The sequence below is a fragment of the Beta vulgaris genome, chromosome 3 (assembly GCF_026745355.1).
Source record: "Beta vulgaris subsp. vulgaris cultivar EL10 chromosome 3, EL10.2, whole genome shotgun sequence".
In the NCBI taxonomy this organism is placed as follows: domain Eukaryota; kingdom Viridiplantae; phylum Streptophyta; class Magnoliopsida; order Caryophyllales; family Amaranthaceae; genus Beta; species Beta vulgaris.
The window spans coordinates 9176662-9192132 of NC_079204.1; the positions used below are offsets into that span (position 1 = coordinate 9176662).

The following is a 15471-nucleotide window of genomic DNA, read 5'->3' on the forward strand; positions in this document are numbered from 1 at the left end:
ATATAGTAAACAAATAGATAAACGTATTCTAGGAATTGGAGTTTTATGGTGTTCTTTGATCGACAAATTCATGAAGAGTAGAAATTCCTAAGAAGTCCCACTTTTCACAAAATGGACGAAATTAATCACCAAACATTCAGCAATTCCTAAATATACAATTACATGGGATAAAAAAAAGTTCCAATAATTTTGCACTCCCTACATTTGATCAAACAAGCACTTAGTTACTTGATAGTTTTGGGGAAATAAGGTTACAAACCACCAAAAACCAAAAGTTTCTTACTCAATGGTGTTGTTTGTAGTTTAGCTAGTTCTCTTCATGAGATAGGGATTGACTAGCTATTATCCATGTACATGTAAAAAAAACATGTCAGTGCACTGGAAGGTGAGAATTTATCCACTTCTAGTAATGCATGTCCTTAGGTAATATTACAGGTGATCTACAAACAGCAATACAGCAGCATCGCATCAGCAATAGTCTATTCGACCAAACTCCAAATCTGAATTGGCTTAATTCTTGCAAGCTCCTAAATTCCATTATCAGGAGGATGGTTCGCACTTGCACTTGGCTCGCCTTCATGAATGGCAATAGCTTTCACTCCGGGACTCAGTGATGACGAGTCATTCTTCATGCCACTGTTTCTATCCTCATCAAACTCTTCCTCCATGAAAGAACCCTTGCGACGAAGCTCCTTCACTTTTAGAAACTCATCATAATGGGCCCGTCTGTGCTCTTTAAAACTCAAACTCCTATCTGAATCTGGCAATCACAGAATTAAACGTATAGATTAACTCAAACAATGGAACAGCTTTTCCATAACTTGCAAGAAACACTGGATGGTAGAGGATTATCCTGGTGAGTGGTGACTGGTGTAGTGGAAGAAGCTAAACAGTAAATTATGCGAAGATGTGTGATCAATCATCAAAGACACTTGCAGCCATTAGTTTTTTTTTTTGTTAATGACAAAGTCTCTACAATATCTCTCCAGAAAAAAAAAATGGTAAAAGTGGAACATACCATCAAAGATTGAAACAAATAGTGTAGGATAGTTTGGAAAAAAAAACATAGTCTTGAACAATTCCAACCATCTAATACCCCCACTCATCTATGATATATTGACATGAGAAGTCTTTCCCTTTAACTTTTGATGGATAACTACAATCACAGGGAAGGTATTAGAACACAAACATGGAAACTTGAACAATTTCAAACATCTAATACCAATTCCCTTTCAACTTTCAATGGATATCCACAATTATAGGGAGGCATGGCCTATTGTAGCACTCCCTTTATTCCACCATTGTTTAAAGAAGTTGGAGCCCATTTCACCAGAAAGAGATATTATATAATAGTTTAAGACCTGAAGTGATTCAAAAATGAAACCAATGAAGCAATGACCACCAGGTCCAACACTATTGTGGAAAAACTAGAATTGTCCAATACCTGCCAACATAACTTGCCATGTTTAGGGCTCATATAATGGCATTTCAGGAAAACCTAGGTTTAACACACCTGTTCGTATGTCTGTTAAGACCATATTAGGACTAGTAACCTTCTAACATCTCAGCTTTATTTACGTAAAACTTACGTATCTGATGACATTTCAGTTGTCTCATACTCGTATTTGTATTCTGGTACCCCTGAGGAAGCCACCATCAGTGCACTTGATTTTGGTCTTTGTCTTTATATCCTTTCTTCACATTATAAGTGGAAACTTAGTAAACACCTATGTTACACCGACACCTTCATTTACCTCAAAAATCACGTGTGGTGTCCGACACGACACTTCACTTGGATACTTCATTCTAAACTAAGAACTTGAATTTTTCTACAACATAACCGAGTCGGATATCTGGACACCCGTAGCCAAGTTGACACTTAATCCGTGTCTGACTAATATAGGTAAGCACACAAGCTATATGCCAATGTAATCTCCGATACCTGATAGATTGGCCGAGTTGCCCACTTTTCCAGGTCCATGAAAGTCTTTATCGTAAAGAATTAGCATGATTAACACGCCCCCCCCCCCCCACCCCCCCAAAAAAAAAAAAAAAACACCCCACCCAAAAAAGTAAAAAAAAAGCTTCTGATGCAGGTAGGGGCACAAAGAATGAGTGTCAAAACGAGACTAGATTTCTGAACTGCTATTGACAGCTTCAGTTGAAATTTGAGAACATTAGTTTTTGTGTCAACACTCCTAACCATTGATCCGAATTCCTGCAGCAGATATTAAGGAAAATATTGATCCTGGTATAGAATTCCTCTTCCACAATAGACATGTTTGAGGAGAAAGTACTAGCAATCTCACAGGATTCTTTTTCCAAATAAGGCCAATATACCAAAAGCCAAGGGCCCTTTCGATGTCACGAAAAGTCTGCTCCCCAGAAGCTAGAAGAAATTTTATGACCGTTCTAGCCACAAGTTCTGGTTTCCAGATTTCATAATCTGAATTAGCAAAAGTAGCAACAAAGTTACCATCCAAACATATGCATGCAATTGTTGACTTAGAGAAAAACGACCCAAAAATTTAATGAGGTCTAACAAACTCAGTGGCGTATCCAGGATTGAGCCCCGTGGGTTCAAAGTTGTTCGAAAAAAAATTTAAAAATTATTCTTATTCTAAATTACTCTTACATATTATTATATTATAATTTTTAAGGAAAAAGCTATAAGAAGCCCTAAGGGCTGCATATAAGAAGCTAAAAATGGAAAAAGTATGCATTAACTGATCATTTATTGAATCGACTAATGCATAATTTTGTCACAAATTCACAACTTATTTCCATTTAAGGTGATATATTTGTACACCTAATTCAAGGCATTCAATCCTATTATGTACTTCTTCTCCTCTACTTATTCTGTACTCTAAGCAATCTTGTACTAGCATACTGCCCTTAAAAAAATCATACTTAGGGAGTTAATTCATTCGTTATTGTATCAATAATTCAACTCTGAAAAGAAAAAAATGGAAAAAAGAGCAAGTGACAAAACATGAGTTGTAGTTATGGGTAGCAACTAGCCAGACTATTAGGTATGTTTGCTGTAGTAACACGTATTGTAATAAAACAAGAGACAATATGGGAAAAACAAAACATCCCTTAACAGTTTCGAACCTGTGACCTTGAAAGAGTTACTTTAACATGCCACGAGAAGTTACCGCTGAGCCAAGCTGCAGTATCAATACTACAGGACGCATCTTTTTTATATAAGCCTATTTCAGTTTCTTTTAGTTTCTCATTTACGCCCAGTTTTTTGGCCAGATCCTGGTGGGTTTAGTTGAACCCACGATGGATCTGCCACTGAACAAACTCCATGTAAGCCAAAGAAGTAAATTATATCTAGTAATGAAACAAGATATAGTAGCATGACTCATGTCAATAGATGAGTAGTAATTAATACATTCAAGATATCAATGAGAAACTAGCTGGAACTTCTAATAATGTGCAGACTAAAATGACTAGATTTCATAATAAGGACTAGCAAAAAGTAACAACCGTGATACAAACAAAGAAACGTGAGAGTGAGTAAGAAATATTACCTTCATCATCCTGCTCCATAACATCTCCTTCATCCTCAGACGAGGTCCAGCCACCAGATCCGTTAGCTTTCTTGCCACTAGAAGAAGCTACATCGTCCAAGGCATGGCGTATGGCATCAGCATGCTCAGCATCAGCAATACACTCGTCAAAGGCACTACGTATAGGAGACAGAGAACCTAAACAAGTCAAACAGATACAGAACTGATTCAGAACAAGAGACAAAAAAAATAAGACCAGTTATAGCAAAGGTCAATTCAAGATGCTTAGAGACCACAAAAGGTGGACGAATGAAATAGAACAAGTGATCTTTGTCAAGCATTTCTTTGGCTCAGTGATCTTTTGCCTTCGGGTTTATTTTTAGGGTAAAATAGAACAGTTTGTCTTCAATCATAGGGTGATATATAACAAGTATAAATTTAAGATACTTACCATCATCTTCAATCATAGGGTGATATGGCGTCTTTGGCTCAGTGATCTTTTGCCTTACGGGTTTATTTTTCTCGATGTCTCCCAAGTTAGTCTCATCCCACCTTACACGTCCTCTGTTCCTGGAAAGAGTGCATACCTTAAAATATGTGATGCTTACATAATAATATAATTTTTGTAAATTTATTTATTAAGCCCTTATACTTGGGACAGTTTGTTCGGTAGACTTTGAAATTCACATCCTACTCTTTTAGTACTAGTTTTTTTATGTTCTGAGCTTTTGTAATATTTCCAGTCAATTTCTCTCTTCCTCTATCCTCCCATCTAATCCATTGTAGCAGGCACCCCTACCCTTAACCTCATAGACCTTAATGTCCTCTAACTTCAACCATTCTAAAACCTTACAGTCACCATCTAACCCCCAACCATCCAAACTGTTGAACAACATATTCTTCCTCTAATTGATTTCAATATCTTTTCTTTTTGTCTCACTAATCTACAATTTTTAAGAATTAGCTTTGTGAAGCATTTCATTCCCCGTGGATCTCTAATTTTAATGAAGAAAATTGTAATTCCAACTTGATTTGATTTCCAAACTTTTCCAGCTGTTCTTAGATTTTTATTTGTAATTGCACATTGAAGTTAAACAATGCCATCAATTTAGCATCAAAGCAACAGTGTCTTTTCATTTTGTCAGTGTCAATTGCTGCTTGTTAATACTCCACGTGGCGAACTCCATCTTTTTTTTTTTACATGAGAGTTGTTTATTTGGATGCATAATCAAAGCCGTTCTCTAAACAGCTTAATGCTGGAACTTTCTTTTTGCTTATGAGATTAAGTGTTTTGGTAAAAAACAACGAAGCTTCGCTTCTTGTGGACTATGACCATAAGCATATTTTGTCATGGGCCATGATAGGAGGGGGTGGGTGCCATTGTCTGTTGGCTTATTGTATGCAGAGACAAGGGACAATTTGATGCAAAAGTTGATTGAAGGTTATGTGATTGGTCGAGCTTGAAAAGGGTATCACACAATTCACAAAGTTTTGATCAACCAAAAAAGTTGCCAAAAGCAAGAGGGTGCAGTGGTCCATGCTGATTTTCTACTTTGTTCTTTATATAATCACTAATTACTATAACAAGTAAAAATCAGATCAAAAAGACAAATTGCATAAGCAGAGTGACAAACTAACCACGGGCAAACAGGTAATCCAGTTTTTTGGGTCAGAACAATAGCGACCTAAGCAATTATCCATGAATTTCATCTAGTACTAAGACTCACTTATATTTGTGTTTGATTATTGTCTACTTGTTTTAATTAAAAAAAGAACTTTTCGTCCCTTGGCCTTTACTTACCAAGGGATCAGATTCTTTACTCACCAACGGATCAGATTATTATTTGATCATTTGGTTGCATACAGAACAATTCACCAGAAATTTGCACTTCTAATGAAGTTCCATTTCCTAGGGAGATTGCAAACTGTTTGGTTGATTGTAGGAAGTTGTAATTCCTGTAGGAACTTCTATTCACCTAGGAGGACTAGGTAAATAACTTCCTATGTTTGTTAACCAAACAACTTGACATCTTTTGAATTCCTAGTAATTTACATTTCCTATGTGATTCAGCGCCAACCAAACGACCAATAAGTCAGTTCTCACTTCCATGCTTCAAGGCCTTCAGGCTTCACATCAATTTTGTTCCTTGGCACAAAGCACATGCATAGGGAAAGAAAAAAAAATGACAGCAGTATTGCAACTCCGCAATGAACTCTATGTTTCTCTTATTGTCTGCAGTTTCCTTAATTATCTTCGAATGCCTTTTGTCCTTAGCTAATAAGGACCAAGGGTTAGATAAACACAGCTCTCACTTTCATGACTACTAACAGCATTGTGGTACACTGTAGCAAAACACACGCACATAGCACAAGGGAGCACTAAAAAAATACTTAGTCCTCTGATTTTGCCACAAGGGAACACATACACCTTCTTACAAAACCAGGTTTACGTTTATCATATCCCTCATTAATCTAATAATCTCCCTCACCATCTTATCCAAATCCCTTAATCTGCAAACTACTACATAAAGTAGGCAATCAGTTGACCATAACTACACAATGCCAAATATTATGTTACAGTGAATACTCAAACGACAAACCCAAAATCTCCTTTAACCAGCTACATTTCCCTCCTCCTTATACAGAACTACAAGAGGCTGACCAGATATTTATAAGAAACATACGAGCAGTACAAATTTTTAAGTTTAGATATGAACAATGATATGTCACTAACTTAACTGAAAGAATAAAGAGTTTAGAGACATACTTCATCATTCCACACCACCAATCTTCTTGAAATGTTGGCACAACGCAAAGCAGGCAACCAGCAGCTAACTTCCTCTGGGAGACACACAGAATCAGTTATATTACCAATTTTGACAGGAGTGGATTCAGCTCAAATTTAATTTTAGCTTTTTTTCTTACAGGTAATGTCAAAAAAAGGACAGAAATGACACATTTAAATGTCAAAATGCAATACATCAAACAAGTCATACTTGCAAAACACATCAAACAAGTATATATAATGTGCCTTTTTGGTGCTATATGTACATAATATGTAATAGAAACAAGATATAAGTCATATAACAAAACTCCCAAGTCCCCAACCCAGAACAAGAAGTAACTTGCCAACTTAACATTTTCAAAACTCCTGCACATGGTCTTACATTTTAAAAAAAAAAGAAAAAAGTACAGAATTCCAAAGAAAAGCGATATGCGTTTACAAGACTTGTCACACACACAGTGGTAAATCAGAGAACTTGCAGATGGTGGGTCACTACCGAATAATGAATATCGACCACTTGTAACCAATCCATGAATTTTTTTTGAAAAAAATTACTTCAAAAAAATATCATACCCAAAACTAATTCATATTACAATAGACTAGTACCTAAAAAATTGTTACAATTGCGCTCGAAGAGTTCTACATGTTTTGATATTGATCTGTAATATCATTCACATTTCACGCCAACTTTCAAAAATCAAATCTCTTTGTAGAGAAGCAACAACACAATCATTTAACATTGGATCTCCCATCTAGGATTTAGAGTATGTATTGTTTTAGTAAATCTATTTGTAATATTCTGCTGTGTTTTCATTCTAAAATTTATACTAGAGTTTGAAATAGATTTAGCAAGCCAATTTATTCAAAATATTCAATCAATTCTTATATCAAACAATATACAACTCGTTGTCAGTTGTTACTAACAAACCAACAATGCAAAAATCTAATTAAATCAATACTCAATTAGCAAACAATTCGAATTAGAAAACTTAATTATGTACAACTCATCACCAATTCTTAAAGCTCGGAACTTGATAAATTGATTCAGGAATAAAAAAAAAATAACAACCAATTAACCATGAACAACAACTTAGAAACAAGCAATTAACATTATGATTTAGGAATTTAGATTAAAATTACAAATACCTAATTCGAATTTTTGAGTCAACTCTACAACTAAAAATCAATTCTTAAAGATTGGATATCGATAAATTGAGTAAGGATAACAAATTAACAACCAATTAACGTTAAGATTACATTACCTAATTCGAAATTTAGGTATTTAGTATTCACGCATGCATCAGTCTTATACATTCAATTGAATTAGGTCAATGAGATTCAAGTACGAACAATTGAAAAAATCATCAAGTTTTTTTTAATATTGGATCGATTAAATTGTCTTAATCATTTTAATTGAAGATTCGACAAATTAAATGCCCAAAAATCTAATAAAAAAAACGTAGAAAAAGGAAAGACGAAATTACCTGAGAAATGATTTTTTGAAACAGTTTAACCGAAATGACCTCGATAAGATTTGTTCTACAGATTGTGGGTTAAGGGAGAAGAGAATAGATGTAGTGATGTTTAATGTTTTCTCTTCGGATTTGTACGTTTGGCCCTAAACCATCCCTTCTATGTTCTTCTAAAGTTCACCTTTATTCTTTTGCTCTTTCTTATTAGTTCTAAAGTTGACCCATATTTATCAAAAGAAAAAATAGATGATATTTTTGCTTTATGTAGTTGTTTTGATGACTTTGTTTGGTCGTTTACTCGTTTGTTATGTGTAGTTGTAATTGCTTAGATCATGTCTTGGCTCACCTTCGGATATGGGGGTATTCGGTATCGTGTTTGGGATGACGATTTTCTTTTGGATGTTGCTATGATCTAATTATATAATTTTTCTTTTTGTGGGTTTCTCTTAAAAAAAAAACAATCAAAATAGTTAATTGATTGACTTTTATTTTTTAAAGCTAACATAACTTCATGGCGCGTTAAAGTCTCGAGCCAAACCCGAACTCGAGTCCAATCCTCTCGAGGCGAGCTTTAACCGAGTCGAACTCGAATAGTTTATGAGCTACGCATGCTCATTAGCACCCCTACCTATGTGTACTTGATAATAGGAGCTTTTAGGCTATTTTCTGAGTCTTCTAGTCTGAAGACTGAGAAAGTATACTCCCATACCCGATATGGGAGTACTTTTCACATATCATTTACTTGATATGATTAAATGTAGTCCAAATATGATTTAATAGTCCAAATATGATTTAATAGCTAACTGATATGATAAGATAGTGTTAAGATATGATATAAGATTTCAACTAACAAGCCCCCAAAAAAACATATGAAAAAAAATTATAATTTTTTAATGTTACTTTTGTCATAAAAATTAAATAAATGCCATGGTATTGTCACATACCGGGTATGGGAATATCATTGCTCTCTAAAGACTAATGTTCAAAAATCTTTTTTTTATTGATGTGCGATGGATGATAATGATATCTTGCGAATTCATAATGTTTATGAGATAAGGAGAGATTCACTTGGATAATTGGGTGTTCCCATTTATTCTAAACGAATCTAAACTGCTTAATGTAATAGCTTGGTGGAGAAAATGACAGTTAAAATAAGAGTGTGGATTACAAGAAACGTCTCTTATTTTGGAAGAGTGCACCTTGTGAATGTTGTACTTATGAGCATACATGATTATTGGGCTCCGATTTTCATATTGCTTAGTAAAGTTATTAAAGACATAGATAGTGTGTGTAGAGCTTATATGTGGTATGGAAATTATTTCTCCTTTAAAGGTGGATATGTAGCCTGGAATGCGAGATATGCAATAATAAGAGTACATGAGAATGGGGGTTTATAGATGTTTTTTTTTATCCATATGAGTCACGAAGGCAGTACAAAGTACAAAGAAGGGGAGGGGGAATCGAACCTGTGACCTAGTTCACATCACCTTAATCTTAACCACTAGGCCAAGACATTCTTGGTGGGTTTATAGATGTTAAGAATTGAAACAAAGCAAGCTTGGGTAAACATGTGCAGGCAATAACAACAAGAAAGATGGTATTTGGGTAAGACGAGTACATTCAGTGTACATAAAAGCGGAGGATTGGTGGGATTATCATCCTACTAGTTGGAGTAGTTGGTATTGAAAAAGAATATGTGAGGTGAAGGAGTAAATGAAGCAACACTAAAGTAGACAATAAATTCAATAAATCAAAAGATATTTTATTGTATAAGATGTTCTGAATAAAATGGTAGTGTTAAGACAACCTTTGCAATGGGAATCAAAATTACTATATCTGAAACAGGCTCAATATGAAAAAATTTAAACTCATGAATTAGTTGGCCATGAGAGGAAGACTCCACACCGCTGTTAAGGTACTAGTTTATAACAGTACTGCTTTTACAGAGTGTTGGATTTGTGGTATGAAAATTGGAACTTAAGAACATCTCATGTTTACATGCTGCTACAGAAAGCAAAGTATGATCAAGATTAAGGAATGGATGGCAATTGATTCCCCCGATGGAGGATTTGTATGGATTGGTTAGATGGATTTCAAATTGCAGGAAGTCTAAATTTCAACGAGCACCTTATAATACAACCATTGCAGGGGCGGTGTATGGAGTTTGGAAAGCAATTACTAGTGGAAAAATGAAGAAGGGTTGCGCTGAAAAAGGCCTGTAGGGCTGCGCTTTTTGACAGCAGCCCTTTCAGTAGCAGCCCTTCACTTTTTAAGTAGGGCTGCGCTAGAAAAGCGCAGCCCTTCACAACGAAGGGCTGCGCTAGAAAAGTGCAGCCCTTCACAACGAAGGGCTGCGCTAGAAAAGTGCAGCCCTTCACAACGAAGGGCTGCGCTTTTTAGGTAAAAGCGCAACCCTTCTAAGCTTGAAGAGCTGCGCTTTTACCTAAAAAGCGCAGCCCTTCCTACCCAAAAAAAAAAAAAAAAAAAATTCGACATTTTTTTACTCATAATCTCACATTTTCTGAAATTAAACAGAAGAGAAGAGAAACGAAAATGAAAATACTAAACCCAAAACAAAAAAAAGAACGAAACGAAAATGAAAAAAAAGAACAAAAACTAGTATACAAAAGAGAAGAAATTATAGATCTGAAAATACAAGAACATTAATCAAAACAAAGATGAAAATACAAGAACATTAATCAAAACAAAGAGAAGTATATAAGAACATTAATCAAAACAAAGAGAAGTATACAAGAACATTAATCAAAACAAATATACAATAACATTAATCAAAACAAATATACAAGAACATTAATCAAAACAAATATACAAGAACATTATAGATCTGAATATACAAGAACTACCTCCACACATTAACCTAATATGTTTAAATACATAAAAAAAAACCTAATACATAATTAAGGAAAAAAAAAATTCGGAAATACTTAAAATGCCTATTTGGAGGCTTAAACGAACTCGGATGGCTTAAAAAGCCTAAACGTCACGGCGTAGCGATGTGTTTGACTCGTTGGCCCGTTCCGCTTCCGAAAAGGTATCACAATAGGCAATCGGACTCCGTCGGCATGATTAGTGCAAATCATTTCAGGCTTTTTGTCGCAAGTTTCTGGGAGTTTTTGAGAGAGAAGAGAGGATGAGAGAGAAGGAGGAGAGGGAGGAGGGACGTGAGAGAAGGAGGAAAAAGAATAATGAGGGACGTGAGAGAGGATAGAGAATGAGGGATAATATATTTGACGAATCCCGCTTAATATTTGAAGCCCGCGAACTTTTTTATTTCAAATTTTTTCAGGAAGGGATGCGCTTTTTTAAAAAGCGCAGCCCTGAGAGGAAATAGAATCATCAGATTCATGTTTGCAACATTTAGTTAGATGGATAAGAGATAATGTTAGAGGAAGGATCTTCATTGTTTTGTCCAAAAAGGTGCCTATGAGAAATTTAGATTGGTTTTACTCTTTAAGTTAGAATGATTGTGTTTTGATAGCGTATGATTGTTTGTTTGCTTGGCTAGGATTGAAAGGGTCCAACCTAATTGGTTTTTTCCTCCATAGTTTGGATTAGGCTGTGAATTTGGTTGGTGTTAATATATATATTTCTCAATTGCTTAGAAAAAATTAAATTCATTGTTTCATCGCTTATTCAATTGTATCCTTTTTTATACTCGATTGAGCTAGTTACTTGTACAATATTTATTTACATATCTAAAGATATGATATCATCTTTTGGAGTAATTCACATGAAAAATAAAAATATTTAATTTCTTATGAGTGATAACTCGTTTTTCCATGAACAATTTAGTTCCTAAAAACAGTTGTGGAAAAAGTTAACCTCATAAGCATTATACTTTTATTTTTTCATTTAAATTAAAGATTAATTGGTGCCACACGCGAGTTCATAGTAACTAGGCATTAGAAATGTTATTTTCGAATAATCCAACAGACCCGAGACAAACTTCTAGTTTGGGAAAATACGTCCTGATGAATATCGGATATTCGAGATTTTGGATTGGATATCCAATAACAAAAGAAGATAATTTCTTTTAAAAAAAAAACTCGAAAAAAAAATTCAGGCATGATCAGATCACCAAATGTTCACATATCCTATTATTAAACCGAATATTTTTTTTATTTTTTGATCGAGTATCCAAAAAATTCCCAACGCTTCAAATATTTTTGGATACTCGAAAATTAAATTTCCGCATCAAAAAATTCTCGAATACCCCGATATGTATACTCAAACATCAAAAATAGGAAAGAATATCCGACTTACCATATCGGATTGACCAGAACACATAATCAATCGGTTCAAGTATTTACAAACACCCCAACTAGTCAATAGTCATGATGCTATACGCAAAGGCACGTTAAATCGACATCATAACAAAAGGGAACAACTATTCCAAAATACTCAATATATTTATTGAAATTTAATTAAAGAAAAATCACCATTATTAATCAAGTTTAACCACCAGATTCAAATGCTGCATCCCAATTCTACTAATTCAAGATCATTCTTATTTTTTCTTGACCTACATTTTTAACCGCATGAATTAAATACATAAATAATCTATGTTAGTTTTCACTATAACCATCTTGTATTATATATACTTGATGATAAAATTGCTGACACATTATCAAAATTCATTTCTTATTATACTTGAATTAACGATACTTATATTCAAGTTTTTCATTAACAAACGTGCAAAATAAAAATAACATAAGTAAGATAAATTTGGGAGAAATTAGAAATATGAATTACTAACATAAAAACCATCCCAATTCCCAATTTCCCACCCTATCCTACGAAAACAACAACAGAAAAGGCCAGTGAAGAAAATAGGTTTTACTTGTGAGGTGGACATAAAGCCCATGTACCAATATACTGTTTCCTATATTTAGAGCCCAATACTAACTTAGGGTTTTTACGCGTTATAAGTTATAACCACCTCACAATTCATACGCATATTTGGCTCTTTTAGGGTTTCTCAAATCACAGCGGAGATTTCTCATCAGCAGCAACAGCAACAATGGTTCTCAAGTAAGTCTCTTTCTCTCTCTTCTTTCATCTAGTATTCTTGGTATGAAATTCACGATTTTATTTGGAAATGAGTACTTAATAATCTGTTAGTTTGTTTTTTCTCATCATTCATGAAATAAAAACTTTGATTTTATATTTTCGCGTATTGTTTTTGGATTTTTGTATGACGATGATGATGAACTTTGGAGTTGATAATGTTTTTTAGCCGACGATTATGTATGATGCAGGAAGTTAGGGTTTTTTCGCTTTTGTATATTAATAATTAGGGTTTGTCATGTTCAATATCTTTATCATTGTTAGATTTTTCACTTTATTTTTAGAAGTTATTGAATGACCTAAAAGAAGTTCGTATAAGAAGGTGAATTTTTACTTTGTTGAATGTTATGCACATTGACTGTTTTAGATCTTGGTGGTAGAACATGCCATTAATCTCTAGAATAGGTTGAAGGTTAAATGAAGGGAATTTGCATTCCGATTGATTAGGTTTTTGAGTATTTTAGGGTGTTAAGGCGGATCTTCAGCTATATATATGTTAAAAGTATGAAAAACCTTTTGTTATTGTTTGAAGTTGATTGGATAAGCGGTTCGAGTTATTACACGGCTCAGTTTTGTGCTTTTAGTGAATCTACATCACTTTGATTGAGGGTTTCCACATTTTTGAGTATAGATTGGGTGTATTGGCTGAGCAAGATTGTTTGATCTCCTATAATGTGTTATTTTTGAGAATACAGAGTATCTGCTCTTTTACTCTGCTTGTCTATTGATTGTCTTCGTTTGATAGAAATGATTTGCTTGAAGTTGATTTTTGAAAGGGGCACTTTGCTCCTGTTCTGATAGGATTGATAGATAAGATTAGAGCTTATTGCAACTTGGGGAATTTTGGATTATTGATATTTTCTTTGGTGCTTTATTCTTTGCTTGGCAGGACTGAACTTTGCCGTTTCAGTGGCGCCAAGATATATCCAGGTAGGGGTATCAGATTTGTTCGTGGAGATTCTCAGGTAAGCTTAGTCTGATCACTTTTATTATTTCATATCTTGGCTGGCTTTCTTTTATAGAACATGTCAATCTAACTAGTGATTTGATATGGCAATTGAAGGTTTTCCTCTTTGTTAACTCAAAATGTAAGAGGTATTTCCACAATCGCCTCAAGCCAGCAAAGCTTTGCTGGACTGCTGTCTACCGGAAGCAGCACAAGAAGGTCAGTTCATAAATTTATTTTTCTTTTCTCCATGTGATGTTTGAATATGATCAAGTGTTTGCTTGTATCTAGTATCAAGTAGTATAGCTCCTCAGTTTTTGACTCTGTTTCATTTGTAGGACATTTCTGCTGAAGCTGTGAAGAAAAGAAGAAGAGCGACCAAGAAGCCATACTCAAGGTCTATTGTTGGAGTAACTTTGGAAGTCATTCAGAAGAAGAGAAGTGAAAAGCCAGAAGTTAGAGATGCTGCCAGAGAGGCTGCCCTTCGGTTAGCTTTATACTTGTGTTTTGATCTTTTCATACTTTATTAGTATTAGCTTAGAAGTTGATGTGTATTATGCTCTCCTATTTTGTTAGTGAAATCAAGGAAAGGATCAAGAAAACGAAGGATGAGAAGAAGGCTAAGAAAGCCGAGGTTTCAGCCAAGGCACAGAAGTCGAGCAAGGGTCCATCAAAGGGAGCAGCACCTAAAGGCCCCAAGCTTGGAGGTGGAGGTGGAAAGCGATAAATTCATCTTACCTAGTGCTACCGTTGCATTTAGTTGAGGACAGTGCAATTTTGGGTTTTTATATGTTGGGAAGTAGACGTTTCTTATTTGCTACAGATATCTATGTATTTCCAGGATTATTTTGGTTATGCGAGATACAAATCTTTATTTTTATCTAAGCTGTGTGTTATGTACTTGGGTGATTTCGTTGGCGATTATTATTTTTGGTGCCTCACTAATTCTTCTGTTAGTTACCTCTCAAGGCATGCAGGCCTTTACTTAGGTTAAAAACCCTTTGCAACTCTTGTCCACTCAAATTGGATCATTTAAGTTGCATTGCCCATCCCATTCAAATTCACTTTGATTTAAGGCTGTTCTGGAGGAAACTATATACTCTGTTAATTTGTTGATTTAAAATATTTTAAGCATCATCATAGGTCGATTGTTATTGTCCGTGGGCATGGGCGCATGGTGGTAAAAGTGTCTACTGCCCACTTAAATACCATATTCATCAGAACAAAATTCTCATGTTTCAGGACTGTTGCTTTTTTGAGTGGTTTTTAGGTCTGGTACATGGTGTTTGAAGCTGCATGATTTGTAGCAAGTATTACCATCATATTGTTCTATGCAGTGAGTACGGGCATGTAATATTGGCCTTGGTGCATGCTCTTCTCCGGATGATGACCACATTCTCCACATCTGCACGTTTATGGCACTGATCATTGTTGATACCGTATTGGGTGCTTATCAGGGTGCTGAGCTGCTGACTGCTGAGGACTAATAAAAACAAGCACAAATGTGTGGGTTCAAGATACCATAGACAACGTTATCCTCTCCCAGTACCCTCTTATCTAGTCAATGATGAACCACAGTCCATAGGTCCACAACGCACAAGTTGTTATACGTGAATACGTGATTGACCTCACTCTATGCAAAATTTGTATAGTGTGTACCGT

At 34.9% G+C, this 15471-nt stretch overlaps 2 protein-coding genes across 7 annotated transcripts; one reads left to right on the forward strand and one right to left on the reverse strand.

The window, feature by feature from the left end:
* Nucleotides 1–203: 203 nt before the first annotated feature.
* Nucleotides 204–8172, reverse strand: LOC104906470 (protein phosphatase inhibitor 2). 6 transcript variants are annotated; one of them, XM_048640179.2, is made up of 7 exons: nt 7788–8172; nt 6910–6962; nt 6286–6359; nt 3970–4082; nt 3540–3716; nt 2310–2446; nt 1246–2218 (listed from the first exon to the last, which is right to left on the reverse strand). In XM_048640179.2, the coding sequence occupies exons 3-7, from the start codon at nt 6291–6293 to the stop codon at nt 2012–2014; spliced, it is 642 nt and encodes a 213-aa protein (XP_048496136.2). In that variant the 5' UTR covers nt 6294–6359; nt 6910–6962; nt 7788–8172; the 3' UTR covers nt 1246–2011. The 6 variants fall into 6 exon arrangements, with proteins under 6 accessions (XP_010693529.2, XP_048496136.2, XP_048496134.2 ...); XM_048640177.2 differs by having other exon boundaries at nt 3970–4088; nt 7788–8169; XM_048640178.2 differs by lacking the exon at nt 6910–6962 and having other exon boundaries at nt 7788–8170.
* Nucleotides 8173–12674: 4502 nt separating this feature from the next.
* LOC104906469 (60S ribosomal protein L24) lies at nt 12675–14694 on the forward strand. The gene is made up of 5 exons (XM_010695226.4): nt 12675–12827; nt 13753–13828; nt 13927–14028; nt 14148–14296; nt 14386–14694. The coding sequence occupies exons 1-5, from the start codon at nt 12817–12819 to the stop codon at nt 14534–14536; spliced, it is 489 nt and encodes a 162-aa protein (XP_010693528.1). The 5' UTR covers nt 12675–12816; the 3' UTR covers nt 14537–14694.
* The last annotated feature ends 777 nt before the right edge of the window (nt 14695–15471 follow it).

Bases quoted from the DNA above. Each gene is read 5' to 3' on its own strand.
- LOC104906470 (XM_048640177.2), bottom strand. The intron at 2,447-3,539 runs GTAATATTTCTT...TTGCTAATTCAG, and splicing joins TATGGAGCAGGATGATGAAG to ATTATGAAATCTGGAAACCA. The intron at 2,219-2,309 runs GTGAGATTGCTA...TATCTGCTGCAG, and splicing joins TTATTTGGAAAAAGAATCCT to GAATTCGGATCAATGGTTAG.
- LOC104906469 (XM_010695226.4), top strand. The intron at 13,829-13,926 runs GTAAGCTTAGTC...TGGCAATTGAAG, and splicing joins TTGTTCGTGGAGATTCTCAG to GTTTTCCTCTTTGTTAACTC. The intron at 14,297-14,385 runs GTTAGCTTTATA...CTATTTTGTTAG, and splicing joins GCCAGAGAGGCTGCCCTTCG to TGAAATCAAGGAAAGGATCA.